Source organism: Rattus rattus, chromosome 4 (genome assembly GCF_011064425.1).
Source record: "Rattus rattus isolate New Zealand chromosome 4, Rrattus_CSIRO_v1, whole genome shotgun sequence".
Lineage (NCBI taxonomy): Eukaryota > Metazoa > Chordata > Mammalia > Rodentia > Muridae > Rattus > Rattus rattus.
This window is the reverse complement of record NC_046157.1, coordinates 144,478,334-144,493,329: the sequence shown is the minus strand read 5'-3', so window position 1 is coordinate 144,493,329 and position 14,996 is coordinate 144,478,334. Positions and strand designations below refer to the sequence as shown.

At 41.1% G+C, this 14,996-nt stretch overlaps 1 protein-coding gene across 1 annotated transcript in view; it reads left to right on the top strand.

Annotated features, from left to right (window-relative positions):
- Positions 1-12,722, top strand: part of Bard1 (BRCA1 associated RING domain 1) — a 65,057-nt gene extending 52,335 nt beyond the window's left edge. The window contains exons 9-10 of the mRNA XM_032899756.1: positions 10,843-10,940; positions 12,240-12,722. Coding sequence (XP_032755647.1) covers positions 10,843-10,940; positions 12,240-12,572 — 431 coding nt within the window. The 3' untranslated portion in view covers positions 12,573-12,722. The remainder of the gene's footprint in view (positions 1-10,842; positions 10,941-12,239) is intronic.
- Positions 12,723-14,996: the final 2,274 nt, after the last annotated feature.

Below are 14,996 nucleotides of genomic sequence, written 5' to 3'. Positions count from 1 at the left end.
CTGTGATAATGCACTTTGTTATTTTCCATTTTGTTTGTCTGACTGAAAACTAATATAGAAGCATTTGCAAGGAAAAATTTCTTTGATTTTACAGCCCAAGAGTTGATTTTTAAGTGGATCAGTCAGGAACTCCATGGATGTTTGTTTATTGTCATTCAAAGTGACATAAATTCCAACTTAGTTCTAATGTCATAACTATTCAGAATCCTGGCTTTGAGGTGGAGTGATGTTTATGTATTCTGAGTTTCTTAAAGGAAATTTGTTTAGAGCAATATTTAACTCCATGTTCTTTTGTTAGGAAGAGACAGAAGCCCCAGAAAGAAAACAGTGTGTTAAAATCTGTGTCGTTCTGACTTTCGAAGAGAGTGAAGGCAAAGTGTTTTGTGTTTGTGTATTTGGTTTTATTTTCCCTGTAAGACAGACCTTCTCTTCCTGTGGACACTCAATAGATTGGTATCTTTAGCTTTGTTCGCGTTTTTGCATTCTTTAATAATTTTGTGGAGCTGTGGGTTCAGGGGCACTTATTTTTACTCTATTTCATTTGTTAATCCTTCTCTCTCAGACTTCAGAAAAACGATTCAGTTCAATATAAATTGATGATCATCACTGGTTCATGCATCTATAATGAAGATCTATCTATAACTTATGTTTTTATGAGCTAGAGACAAGAATGCAGGCTAACAGTTTAGAATAAAGGAATACTTTTCTGTATAGTATAAATTTCTTTTTTAAAAATACTGATGTTGCCCTGAGCATGCAAAAATCCTTGGTCTTGCCAAGGTGGCCAGAACTGCCCTCATGACATTGAGCTCAGTAATACTTGGGGATTGTGCTTCTCCTGCACACAGAAAATTCACAATGTCAGGCTCAAAGAAAACTAGCATAAGTAGTAGCTGTCATCAGGACTTTGTCTGACTCACTGAAAGAGTGTCTGCAATGTGACTTGTTCCTTTGTCCCTGCAAAGTGATAACTCCAGATAAAAATCTTAATAGAATGTATTCAAGGTAACAAAGATGAAATAAATCATACATCATATGAGAATAGTGTGCATGGTTCTGGTTGATGGAAGTCTTTGTTTACATGTGTAACTATCAAGTTAATTTACGTTGGGAATTACTTGTGGAGAAAACAAGCAAAACTGTGATCTCAACTTTGCTTTATTCTTGAAAAGGAAAAATATAAGTATCTGTCTGCCAAACTTTTAACAGCAAATGATAGCATCACAATGGGCTTTATTAAGCGTTTATGATAGATATAAAATAATTGGATTAGAGAGCAGAGGTAGGTGGATCTCTTGAGTTTGAGGCCAGCCTGTTCTACAGAGTGAGTTCTGGGATAGCCAGGGCTACACGGAGATACCCTGTCTTGAAAAACAAACAAACAAACAAGCAAACAAAACAATCAACCTCAGTGAAGGGTTAAAGTTTAAGAGGTTACTGAATTGTTGGTAAAAGACTAGTTTTTAAATTAGTGGTGTAAGTGTAGAGATTAGGGACTGTGGTAAACATACTTTATATGAGTTGGGGAATAGGATTGTTTTTAAGTGATAATATTTTAGAGATGAAAAAATACATTCATATGGAAAGTTGCCCTTTTGCCTAATTTTTGTGGAATAAATAAAACTTTGAAATATCTTTTATTTTCTTGTTAAATAAGTACATAATATTTGCCTAATCTATGCCTTCATTTCATTAGTGATATCACTATGTCATTCAATTACAGAAAGCTCACCTCTGAGTGTGTCCTGTGTGTGCTTTACTTGAGTCCATTTAGTTGATTAATCTCAAAAGGAAGTTCACAAGCATTGAAGTTAATATGGAAAATGTCTGCTGAATAGCGTGTCTTCAAATGTGTCTTCATTCTAGAACTTGGGAGACCAGGATGACAGTGGCAATTGAGTATCAGATCAAATAAACTCACTGACTGTTGAAGACACAGATAAATGTATTTATTGTTCTCCATCCCTTCTGTCTTCGGAGTTCCTAGTACTTTCTACTATTTATTGTACATTTGGGGTAATCTCTTTTTTTTTCTTTTTTTTTTTTTTTTTTTTTGGATCTGGGGACCGAACCCAGGGCCTTTCGCTTGCTAGGCAAGTGCTCTACCACTGAGCTAAATCCCTAACTCCTTGGGGTAATCTCTTGAAAATGATTTTTCCTCTTCAATCCTTAAGAAATGGACCATGTGATCTCCTGTAGGAGAAACAGAATGAACCAACTACTTACGGAGTTAGCTGCTGTTTGTGTAGATGGTTGTTCTACACCCAAGGAAGAGACGTAAAGAAAGAGCTGTCCAGGAGTCGGAGACTATCTAAGCTTTCGTCTCATCGAGTCCACAACAAAACACTTGGAGTCTGAGGATTTCCATAGTGTTGGGTGTGACTACGCATTTGAGTTGGAACCTTAGGAGGAGCTGTCCCTTGGTTTTCCAAAGCTCCCAGAGGTTTTCTGTACTGTGAAAGCAACGTTATAAAAGGACTTCGTTGCCATTCAAACATCTTCTAGACATGGAAACTCACTCAGATTTCCTTATCTGGTGCTGGGAGCCCGAGACTTGGGTAGTTTCCTAGAATAAGAGAGAATCAGAGGAATGTTTGATCAGCTCAATAATTTGCAGTGAGATCACTAAACGTTTCTACATTTGGAGTCTCTTGTCTGGGGAGGAGAGCCAAGCACACCTGTGGGCTAGCTGCAGCAGTGAAGGCATCCGGCGCTCAGTCTCCTGCCCTCTCCTGCCCTCTCCTGCCCCTGTTCATCCCTTCCTTACACTAAGGTTGATCACCTAAAGGAAGAACACATTGCTGAACTCAAGGCAGCTTTCTCTATCTGGGAAAGATGGCAACTGCCCTGAGGTCACTGTGTCAAACCAGTAGGAGCTGAATTGTGGGATATGGTCCAGGGATGATGCTGATGGAAAGACATTATTCACTTCCCCAAATACTAAGCCAGGGTGGCTAGAAAAGGGAAAGATACAGAAGAAATCTATGAAACGTTCCAGTCTCTGGCAAGCATGGCGAAGGCTACATCAGTCCAGCAAAATCATATCACATCATGATAAACTATGAAGAAAAATTAACAAATGAAATGGCCAGAGATGTAAGATATTGGGGATGGACAGTCAATGGAATAGTTTGTGCATATGATCATAGAATGACCACAATTGACTTACTTTTTGCTACTTTTCCTCCTGTACATCACACTGATTCTTGCAAGAAAAAGGGTGATTTACTGTTTATATAGAGTAAAAGTGAATGTCAGAGAACTTGCACACAATTATCTTGTGGTCTTGTCCCCTAAAGATATGCTTCAGATCAGTTACTACGGTATAAATAGTTTATTTCAGGATGGTATGCAGAAAGGGTTTGAAGTGTGAACTTGGAACACAGCCTAGTCATATATTTCCTCTTATATTTCCAGGTGTTTTAACCCCATAGTGACAATGCCACACCGCGGTGACTTGCCTGAGCATGTTAGCTTAATTCTGTGTGCATTGTACTAGAGTAAGACTCATGTCAGGTTGTCACAGATTGTTAGTAAGAAATCTTTACCCAAGGAACATCTAGGATTCTGTTCTTAACACTTTGGATGTGAAGCCAGCACAGTAGGCTGTATATGTGGGCTTAGCACAAACATCAACACTGCTTGCTCTTCAGGAAATTAGTAACTGTTTCCTTCTAACTTGTAAATGCTCATCTTTTTCCAATTAGAATAACTTGTCTACTTATCAACTACTACAAAGCTAGAGATTTTTATGAAGCATGGTGCAACCACTGTAGAAGTACTGGTCCTTCTGTAGGAAACCAGCTACCTTCTCAGTGTTGGTGTTTTCTGTCTCCTGTCCAAGTACCCTACTTAGCAAACCCTACTCTGTCTAGTTGTGTTGACTAACAGTAGCACATTGTCAGAAGCAACAGATACTACTATTGTGGGAGTTAAAATAATAAGCAAAATAAACCCATAGAACAGCTAAAGCAGCCCATAGGCACAGTGTCTGCTGGCCACTCCTGGTAAAGTAGTCATTGTTGCACGTTACTCACCTAACGATTTCATTGCTCTGCAGGCAGAATTAGGAGTGGACGTGTGTATGCCTAAGTGATACAAAATGAAAATAGGAGCTTAGATGTAAAGGGATGGGTTTGTTGATGATTTTGCTATACTGATAATTCCTTTTAGGTTCCTATTTTGTGTACAAACAGCATGTGACCAGCATACTGGGCATTGTTGCTAGGATAGTATTTCCACCTAGTCACAGATTTTGAGTCTCGTTTTCAATGTATAGGAAACTTCATTTTAACACCTCCCCCCCCTTTTGAAACATGATCTCATTCTTTTGCCAAGGCTGTACTGGAACTTATTATACAGTCTAGGCTAGCCTCAAACTCACAGCAGCAGGTCCTCAGCCTCCAAGTGTCAAAATTCCAGATGTGGACCATCGTACCTAGCCAAAGTTAATATATTAATATTAGCTACATTAAATAGCATTTTAACCAGCAATCATTTAAAATAAGGCTATTTAAGATACTTTATTGCATGCCAAACAATAATTTATAAATTAGAACAATAAGATTTAGCACTTCAGCTCACCAAACTCAAATGATATAATCTTAAAAACTGGGCAAAAGATTGTTGAATATCAAAACATAGGCAAACCTAACAAATTAATAATACACACATAAGGAATTATGGGCATTTATGTGCATGTATGAGCATGTATGTTCAGATGCCCACAGAAGCCAGAATAGGATGTTGGATGTACCAGATGAGTAGCTACAGGCAGCTGTGAACTGACTGGTGTGCGTGTGGAATCTGACTCTTACCCTCTGCAAGAAGAGCAAGGTCACTAAGCCTCAAGCGGCTCTCTAGTCCCCTGCTGTTGAGTTTGAATACACATTAGCAATCCTAAATGAAGGGAAGCTTTATATTGACAGCTCTCAGTTATGCGAGGAACTGGGTATTTAGTTGCTAGCATAACATGCAACATCTTAGAATAGTCAAAGCAGCTTAAAATCATTTGCCATATTCACAATCACACCTTTACAGTCCAAGGTTTAGCTTGCACCAAAAAGTATATTTTGTATGTGGAATGCATAGGCTTTAGAAGGCTGAGCAGACCTGGGTTCAGAGTCCCATTCTACCACACTTAGCAGCTAAATGGCTTGGAACCTGCTAAGTACTTTGTGCTTTATTTCTCCTTCTGAAATGGAAACAGCACACAGTAAATCCTATTGTTTGTGGATTTTACATTTTTGAATTTGCTCTACATGCTAAAATTTTGTAATTCCCCAAGTCCGTACTTAAAAGTCTTCGTAGACTTGTGGGATCCCTTAGGGTTTGAGGTGCATATGAACGCGCTCCCAGCTGAGACCAAGCTGTGATCCTTTGCCTTCTCCGTTCTGCCTGGCAGTGTAAGCAGCTTTGAGTGTGCAGAGCATGCTCTCATGCATTCGTGCTGTTGAGTGCACACTTAAACTAGCCCCTAGTGTAATGCTGCAATGCTGCCCCCATGCCATACACAGAAGACCTTTCTAGAAAACAGTTAGAGGGGGAGCCTTATTCAGGCCCATATCTTAATGTAGTTCCAATGTTAATGAGTGGTACTGTGGAAGAACTGTGGGGATTTCAAACACACCCAGAATGAAAAGTGTTCATCAGTTTACAAAAGTGTTGGGACCAGAGTCTCCCAGGAGCACAGCAGTGCGTTTCCTGAGAGTCCGTATTCAGTGCTGGCACTTCTTTCATGAACATGACTACTGCAGGTAAGGAGTGTCCACCAAGTCAGTCTTCTTCAGTACAGGGATTGGTCATACAGTAAAGCACACAGAGTAGCTGCAGTCCCTGAGACTGTCAGGGCTTTTCCTTGGAACAGTACCAGTATCGTTGGTCATGAGAATTAGAGAAACAGGACGTCAGGATTGGCTGAGCAGGGATCAAATCTAAAGTATCTGAGTTTGATCCCTGGGCCCCATGTGGTAGGAGGGGCCAGCTCTTGCAAGTCGTCCTCTGACCTCGCTATGCATGTGCACTCACACACATACCCACAAAGTAAATAAAAATAATTCAAATGATTTTAAAACCTCGAAGTTGGGCTATATAAAACAGAAAACAATGCACTATATTATACTGGCAAGTATTTTGTTTTTTTCTCCCTGTAGTATCATCAGAAACGATTAGTATATAGTTTTATCTCCTTAAGAAATACATTCCTTTTAATGTTCTTTGGGTAGGCCCTGTGCTCATTAGTATTTTATTATTTAAATAGTAGGAAATTAATGTTTTCAGAGTATTAGACAATGTTTATGCATTTGGATTATAATGGTGCATTGTGCTCCTAGGATGAATTATTAGATTACACAGCAACCATAGATTTGATAAAATCATGTTACTGTGATGGTTTTCCACTAATGAAAATGAATGAGCAGAGGGTGTTTGGAAAAGATTTACAGGTGTTGGGAATAAAATAGTTCGCTTCTGTTCATATTCTATTTATCTGTACCCAAGGAAATAACAATAAACACTTCAAGGTTTTTTATATTTCCTTAATGATATTCTAGTTTTCCTCTCAATATTTAATATTTCATTAGATGAAAGAATTATAACTCTAGCTGCGCATAATTTCCTACCACACTACAAATTTTGCATTTCACTTCCCTACCATAGCCAAACCACTAATACTTCTAGAATATTTCAGCAGCAATTTAAAAAAAAAGAAGGTAAATTGGTCTAGAATTGTGTTTTAGAAATAAGTATGCATTCAAACATTTTTACTAAAAAAGTCCAATTATTTTTGCTTTTAGTACAACTAAACTAAATGTGAAATGTAATGGAAATGTTTTTTCTTAAATTACCCCTGTCAGTCAGATAGAATCTGTTCTTCTGAGGGTTTGCAATTAGATCAGGAGAGGGGGAAAGGTGAATGTCAATCAAGGGCATGGCTGTGCTTGCGTCCCACTGCATCTGTGACCTGAGTCCCACAGCTGGCGTCAGAACAGAAATGCAAATCCTCCTGGGCCCTGAACATTGCCGAGTGTGAGGAGACTTGCCCTTTGCCATCCCGGGTGCCCCGGCTGGAGCGCATTGGACCGACAGCCTTCATGTCTTTGACACATGAAGATTTCCAGGGAGCCTCTCAAGTGTTTTTATAATGGAGTATTTATTGACAGGGGACGATAGAGCTGTGCAGATAGATTCATTTTAGTCGAGTACTCATTTAGAGCTTTCCCAATTTAATGAAAATTGAAGATTAGTTTTTGCAACAAAACCTTAAAAACGTGTTTTTTACAGGGACATAACTAATTGAGTTTGTAAATAGTAGGTGTGTACTAATAAAGCTGCAGAAGGCCCTGTGGAGGAAGGCCCTGAGCAGGGGCAGCTCTACTCTTCCTTGTTTATCAGGGATTCTGACAAACCAGAGCTCAAACTACGGTTTTGTGGTGGTGGTGGTTGTTGCTCTCATTTTCTGTCGAAGTTGTCCCTTACCCGGTGTTTTCAGGGTGACTCAGGGATGTTTTATTACTATTCTAGTTGTGGGTAATGGAAAAGAAGCTTAAAGATGGGTGCCTCAAACCCTAGGCCAGGCTGAAGTGGGCTGTCACTCACTCTTGAAAAGTACTGATTGTCTTACATTGTCACCTCTGTCCTGTCAGCATGGCTTTTCTCTTCTCACCCTCACAAGAGTCTGTTTATTTCAGTCACAATATGGGACAGTTCTGGTGCTGATGACAGATTGACACTTGGTTCTGGGCCAATTCTGCCCTGAACTGAATGAGTCTTTTACGGCCCTCTGTGGAGTTGCAGACCACAGTGTCACCCTTCAGTGGCATCTAATCACGGCATTTTCCTCCTATTAGGATGTTGATATATCTCTAGCATATCTGTCTAATTGTCAGTATATGTTGGTATAGATAAGCTTTTCTTCTGGATAAGCTTTATTCAATGGTTGTTTGGTGTTTGTTTTTAAATTGTAGTTTTCTCAGTGGTAAAACTCAGGTCATTGAGTGAAGTAATCTCAAAGGCAAATAGAGAATGGTCTGGAGATTTTGTTTTTATAGTGAAGTCACTATATTATAGATCCATTTTGAGGTTTTTTTTTTTTCAGTTTTGTGATAGACCCTTTATTTCCAAATTTGTTTTTAATGCCTTTTCTCAGAATATAATTATATAGATTCTCCTCTTTTCTTCATTTAACCCCTCCTAGGCACCCTCCTCCAAACCCCCTCATGTCTCCCACTCTCAGGTTGATGTTGATAACCTCATTTGCTTTTGTATTTGTTAAATACACACACACACACACACACACACACACACACACACACCCCTCTATGCACAAGGAGATGTAAGTAGAACCTAACAAGTCAGTTTTTGACGTTTGTGTATATGGTTGTGTATGGTTTCAAGGCTGATCAACCCCTAAGGAAGCTCATCCCACGAGATTCTGATCCTCTTCCCAGCAGGCTATAGTGCCTATAATTCTTTGTTTAGGGTAAGACCTCACAACATCATTCCTCTTGCACATTACCATGTCATGGGGAGGGAGACCGTTCCACAGAGTGTTTCCTGGGACTCTGGGTCTGAGTTTCCTTCCCTTTCTGTGATGTTCTGACTCATAAGATGCAGGAGCTGTGGTGTAGATGTTGAGGTAGGTTCACCACAGTCTCTTGACCTCTGCATTGTCACGAGCTGTGGTTTTCTGTGAGGGTCCTGTGCTCGTTTGCTGTAAAGAGGCCTCATTGAACTTAGGTTCAATGAGTAGGTTGACCCAGCACAGCAATGCTAGATATTCATTTTTATGAGTTAGGGCCCATGACCTCTCTAGCTCCAGAAAACTGACAAGGTTTCCAGTTCTGGGCAGTTTCCCTCCTGATGAGTGGGCCTCCTGTCCAACTACACGGCTGTTGACTGACACCGTTTGCATGTGTTGCCATGCTAGTAGTTGTCATGGCTTCTAGGTGTTGCAGCTGGCTATGACAGTTTAGTTGTCATGGCTCCTAGGTGTTGCAGCTGGCTATGACAGTTTAGTTGCTTCCATTTCTTGGCAACTCGAATAGTATTTTCTGAAACCATGGAACCTCTTCTGAAGGACAGACACTTTTAGCTCAGCTGGAATAGTGAGCTATTTGCAAAGTCACGTCTACCCTGATATTCCTCAGGAGTCTGCTGTCTAGCACTGGGGTTTGGCTCCTTATGGTTTTCAGGGGGAACATTGCCAGCCCAATTGGCTTAACCTCCTTATATATACACATACAAAAGTATATATGTATACACACATGTATGTATTATATAGATCATTTAAATATAAAGTAATATGATTCCTTGAGGCTTTATCAAGAAATCTTGCCATTATTTGTCCCCTACCCCCACCTCTCCATCTGTCTTGACCACACTCCCGCCTCCCCATGGGAGCCCCTCCCTGTTATTGCAATTCCTACTACGTGTCACTTACATCCTGTTCTTCTCTACCAAGGGCCTCCCCTATCTAAGCTCTATACACTCCTGATGTCTGGTTACTTCATGCTGTGTACTCAGTCTGAGGAGTTGAGCTAGAAACTGTTGACAAGAGAACCTGTGGCATTTGTCTTTCTGGGTCTAGGTTACCTCATTTTTTACAGTTTATGATAAAAATCTGTGAGATAGGTGATATTTCTAATTCTGTTTTTTTTTCTTTCATAGGCAACAAAACTAAATAACCCTTATGAGTTTATGAAGTTATATTAAAGCACTAAGTCATTTGACTTCACATCTCAAATTTAGTTGTTTGCGTTAAACCTAATAGTATCACACACACACACACACACACACACACACACACACACACACACACACACACACACCACCTCTTCTACCTCCTCCTCCTCCTGCTCCTCTACTAAGAAGTTGCTGCTTATGTTCTGTCCTCCTCTGTGATTAGTTTTGGGCATATTAGACTACAGCCAGGCATTGATGGTGACTGCTAATGTCCCTGCTTAGGGATTTCCTACTCACTAGACGCAATAGCTCCTTCTTTTTAAGCTGTAAACACACTGGTGCAATCCATCAGGATTCTTTCTCCAGGGAATATCAAGCAAACTTGTCTACAGGAGTGGTGTCAGTTCCCAGGCTTCTCATGGGCTCTGCTCAGAATTTAACAGGTCCTGCTGAGACCCTGTTGTGTGGCTAACTGAGGGAGGTGCTGTAGACGAAAGCACTCTCCACCACTGGACTTTTAATAGGAAACTATACGTGCAACTGCCAAAATGAGCCAACATTTGTTAAACGCTCAGTTCAGACTGGACTGAGCATACTCTGCTTAAAATCTTCCATGGGAAAGAAGGCTTTCTTCCATTTATTCTAAGTCTAGAAAGCTAGCTTTATCATATTTTCTTTTGACTTTTCTATGTGGGATGGAGTGGTGTGTGTGTGTGTGTGTGTGTGTGTGTGTGATATCACTCTTTGTATACGTGTAGCAACCTGTGTGTTTGTGTGTTGACGCCAGAGGCTGACTTGGGGTCTCTTTTCTGTCCCCCTCCACTGTATCTTTCGAGCCAGGTTCTCTCCTAGAGCCTGGAGCTTATCATTTCGGCTAGGCTAGCTGCCACTGAGCTGTGGGGTCTGCTCATTCCCTAAACCCTAGCAACAGTACAAGCTGCCACACCCATTTGGGATCCGGCTCACCTCCCTATGCTTACCCGGCATACTGTTCACCTGCTAAACTGTCTCCTCAGCCCTCGCTTTATTGTTCTCTATTATAGTAGAATTGGGGTTTGAAGATTTCGGAATGTTTAGGCCCACTGTAAAGGAGAGACTAATTAGATGGATTTCACATACGCTCATGTGCTGCTTATTTGATTATACCTCATTTCTTGTCAGGGGTGAAAGCCTGTCTGGACAGCCAAGAACGTGAGCAGGAAGAAAAGTACGAAGTTCCTGGAGGTCCACAGAGGAGCAGGCTCAACAGAGAGCAGCTGGTATTTTTCTTTTACATACTACTTGCTTGTTCTTATGGCTTCGTGTCATTATCATCATCGGGAAAACTTTGCCCTTTCATCCAGTCCAGGTGACTGATTAAAATTTTAATTGTGCTTATTTCAAGCACTTGATTCTGAAAGATGATCACGGTGTGCAGTAAAATCCAGAAGGTAATAATTTCACACTGTTAATGGATTTTTGGCATCTTGAACATTCCCATAAAGCTTTCAGAAGCTGAGGTAAATCTCAGATACAGGAAGTAGCTTGAAAGAAGACTTGGAGCCGCTGCTCGGATTTAGTTGCCATATGTCTTTATTGCCACATACTGCGGTTTTAATGGACAATATTCCATTATTCTGTTGATGTATGTAACTGTAGTAGAAATGACAAAGACATTTTCTAATTGGATCTTCAGCCATGACTTCATTGTCTGCTGTGTACTGGCAATGCATCTCTGGAACCTTAAGGCCACACTCCAACTATGGCTGCCTAGGAGACCTTAGGTATTGTCTTAGGGTTTTTATTGCTGTGAAGAGACACCATGACTAAGGCAAATCTTTAAAAAGACAACATTTAATTGGAGATGGCATAGAGGTTCCAAGGGTCAGTCCATTATCATGATGGCAGGAGGCATGGCATGGTCCAGGCAGGCATGGTGCAGGAGGAGCTGAGAGTTCCATTATCTTGTTCCAAAGGCAAACAGGAGAAGACTGGCTCTTTTCTGCAGCTAGGGGGAGAGTCTCAAAGTCCACCCTTAGAGCGACCACTAGTTTAAGTCCAGCCTGATGTCTTTGATGCTTACTCTAGATATTCTAAAATTTGGGAGATAAATCCTGTCAATGTGCACAAGCATCTTAATGGAGGAAATTTTGATGAAGAAGCTTTTTCCTTTTTGGACTGTGTCTCACTCTGTAGCACAGGCTTACCTGGAACTTTCAGTGGTCTTTCCTGCTTAGCCTTGGCACTAGGATTATACTTATTACTGCTATGCTTGACCACAGATTGCCTGCTTGTTTGGTTTTTTGTCTTCTCATTAGAAAGCACATCTGAAATTTTAAGAGAGTGAAAAGGAATCAGACAGTGGCTGAACTTTAAATGAGGAAAATCATAAATAAGAAACTGTTATTTTCCTAAGTGTGCTTTCTGATCCAGTTAGTTTGATTGAAGTGCAGGTTATGCCAGCACCTCATTAGGAAGCTTCTTTCTGACACATGCTTATTGTTTTTATGTCCTTCATTCAGAGAGAGTGTTTCACAATATTCTGGTCTACTTTAACAATTCTTTTCCTGTTGTTTCAGCTGCCCAAACTGTTCGATGGATGCTACTTCTTTCTGGGGGGGAACTTCAAACATCACCCAAAGGAAGACCTCCTGAAGCTCATCGCTGCAGCAGGAGGCAGAGTCCTCAGCAGAAAGCCCAAGCCAGACAGTGACGTGACTCAGACCATCAACACGGTTGCATACCATGCCAAGCCTGACTCTGATCAGCGCTTCTGTACGCAGTACATTGTCTACGAGGATCTGTTTAACTGTCACCCAGAGAGGGTTCGGCAGGGCAAAGTCTGGATGGCTCCTTCCACCTGGCTAATCAGCTGTGTAATGGCCTTTGAGTTGCTTCCTCTTGACAGCTGAATGTCGTACCAGGTGAACATTTTAAGTTGAAGACGCGCGGTTTGTGAGAACACGGCCATTGTGATGTTTGATCACTCACGCTTTTATGGATAGGTAGAACCATTCACATCCCCCCTCCCTTTGAATTGCAAAATAAAATAATTGATAATAGATTAGGAATTCATTTAGATGCCTAAACCACGTTTAAGATTTTCTTGTTGTTTTTCTCTTTCAAGGGTGGGGGCTATAACTCAAGTCTTGGAGTCTTCATCAACTCTGGCTGAGGCACAGTTTCCACACTAGGAATTTACTTTACACGTGGCCTGTGGTTTTTGATTGATCATGTTTTTCAGTTTTATCAACATCTGTCAAGGATTAATAAGTGAGATAGCATCAAACTATTTGTTAAATCTATACGTGGCCTGCCACTAATTTAGCATCCTTTAGTAAACAGAGTATCACCAGATGGTTTTCTTCTGCCCCTTTTATGATGTAAATGTGCCAGTGTGGGTGAAAAGCTCTATCTGGAGTTATCTTTTTTATGTTATATTTTAATTTCTTGTATTTTCTTGGCTTTCCTTTGTGTTTGTTCATTTAAAAAAAATCTTGTGTATATATTAGGAAATCATGATTCCAAGCGCTAGATGTTAGTGGCAAAATCAGCAGTGTGCTTGTGTGCGTGCTTTCAGTGTGCACACTTGCTGTCCGTCTACTGTGCGTTTGTGCACACCTATTTTCTGTAACTTCTTATAGTGTCACTACTTCTTAGAAGGTCTTGCCAGTTTAGAACACTGTTAAGTGTCAATTCCTTACATTAGAAGCAATCTGTTTTTGGTAAATCTTTCTGGGAATTAACTAAAATAGTCCCTGAAGGCTTTAACCCCTTCTCTATTCCCTCCCTCCCTCCCTCCCTCCTTCCTTCCTTCTTCCTTCCCTCTTCCTTCCTCCCTCCCTCCCTCCCTCCCTCCCCTCCTTCCTTCCTCCCTCCCTCCTTCCTTCCTTCCTTCCTTCCTTCCTTCCTTCCTTCCTTCCTTCCTTCCTTTCTTTCCCTCTCTTTTTTCTTCCCTTTATTTGTGATAGTGAGTATAGAAGGGAGGATCTTATGCATGCTAGGCAGTTACCTACTTCAGAACTATATCTGCAGCCCACTTTTTTCTCTCTCTCTGGTGAGGGGTGCAAGTGGGGGCTTCGCACATATCAGGGAACTGAGCTCCGCTCCCAAACCTTCATTTATTTGGCGACATCTTGCTAAGTTAGAGAGGTTGCCCTTGATCTCACTGAGCTTTAAGTCTTTATACAGCTTTTAAGTTGGTGGGTAGGCAAAAGTTGGAGATTGCTTGACTTATAACATTTTTGACATATTCTACACAAACTCCCTAGCAGGAAATAAGGAAGTGGGAGTGAGAAGAGCTGCGTGATAGAGAAGCAGCCACAGCAGGGAAGTAGAGAGGGCCCTCCCTGAGCATGCGCACACTGGAAGCTTACCCTGCCTCTTCTGAAGGTTCTCATTGTGAGTGGACAGGCTCTATACTTTAAATGGTCTTAAAGAAGAGGATTCTTTCGTGCATTTTTGCATAAGCTAAAGTGTTGGCAGCACTATGATGTACAGAAGGAGGTGCTAAGAGAACCATCAGTTTTGCTTTCAGGAGAACAGGGCAGCTTGACAAGCACGGGGCAGGGGGATGGTCGTGGATGGTGGGAATCGTCCCAGCTCGGAACTGGGAAAGCCAGTCATTTCAAGATCCACTTACCAGGAAAGTTTGAGAGTCTGCTAATCTTATGAACGTACACCTTGCATAAATCCTTCTTTAGCATACTATTTTTCATGCCAACAGGTATGTTAATGTGAACACAATGTTCTCCCCAGTGTCTTGTCTGTGTTTGACACAATTCTTTTTAAGTCTGGGGGTGGTGGAAGGGTAATGTGGATTAAGCTGTTTAGGTGTGGGTCTGGGGTATAGGGCTTGTTTTCTCTTCGATCGCAGAGCTCCTTCCTCTTGCTCCTGGTGTCTCACCCCTGCTCAGGGGTCTGTTCTCTTTGCTGTGAGCTCCTGTGTCTGAAATGCCTTTGGGGTTCCTCTTCATGTTTCCTCTCTTGCCTCACCCCCTTTCTCGTTTTCCCCTTTACTATTAGTATTACTACTTTTGAGTGCTCTAAATGCTGATTTTTAAAAAACTTGTCTGAAACAGAAATGCATTCTCAGAATAATGCATAAAAGCACAGGTCGAGCTACGCTGAAACGTCCGTCCCTTCTCCTACCTTCTCCCTTCTCTGAATGCCAGGGAGAAGGACGCAGTTGAAGGAAATATGCAATCAAAACAGTGACCAACTCTAAGGACAAAGGCGTGGTCCAAAAGAACTTACCATTATCCAATTATGTGAACAGCTTCACTGACCAGGGTTAAGGTGCTGCAGATGTCTTGTTTCTGTAGGGCGGCTTCTCA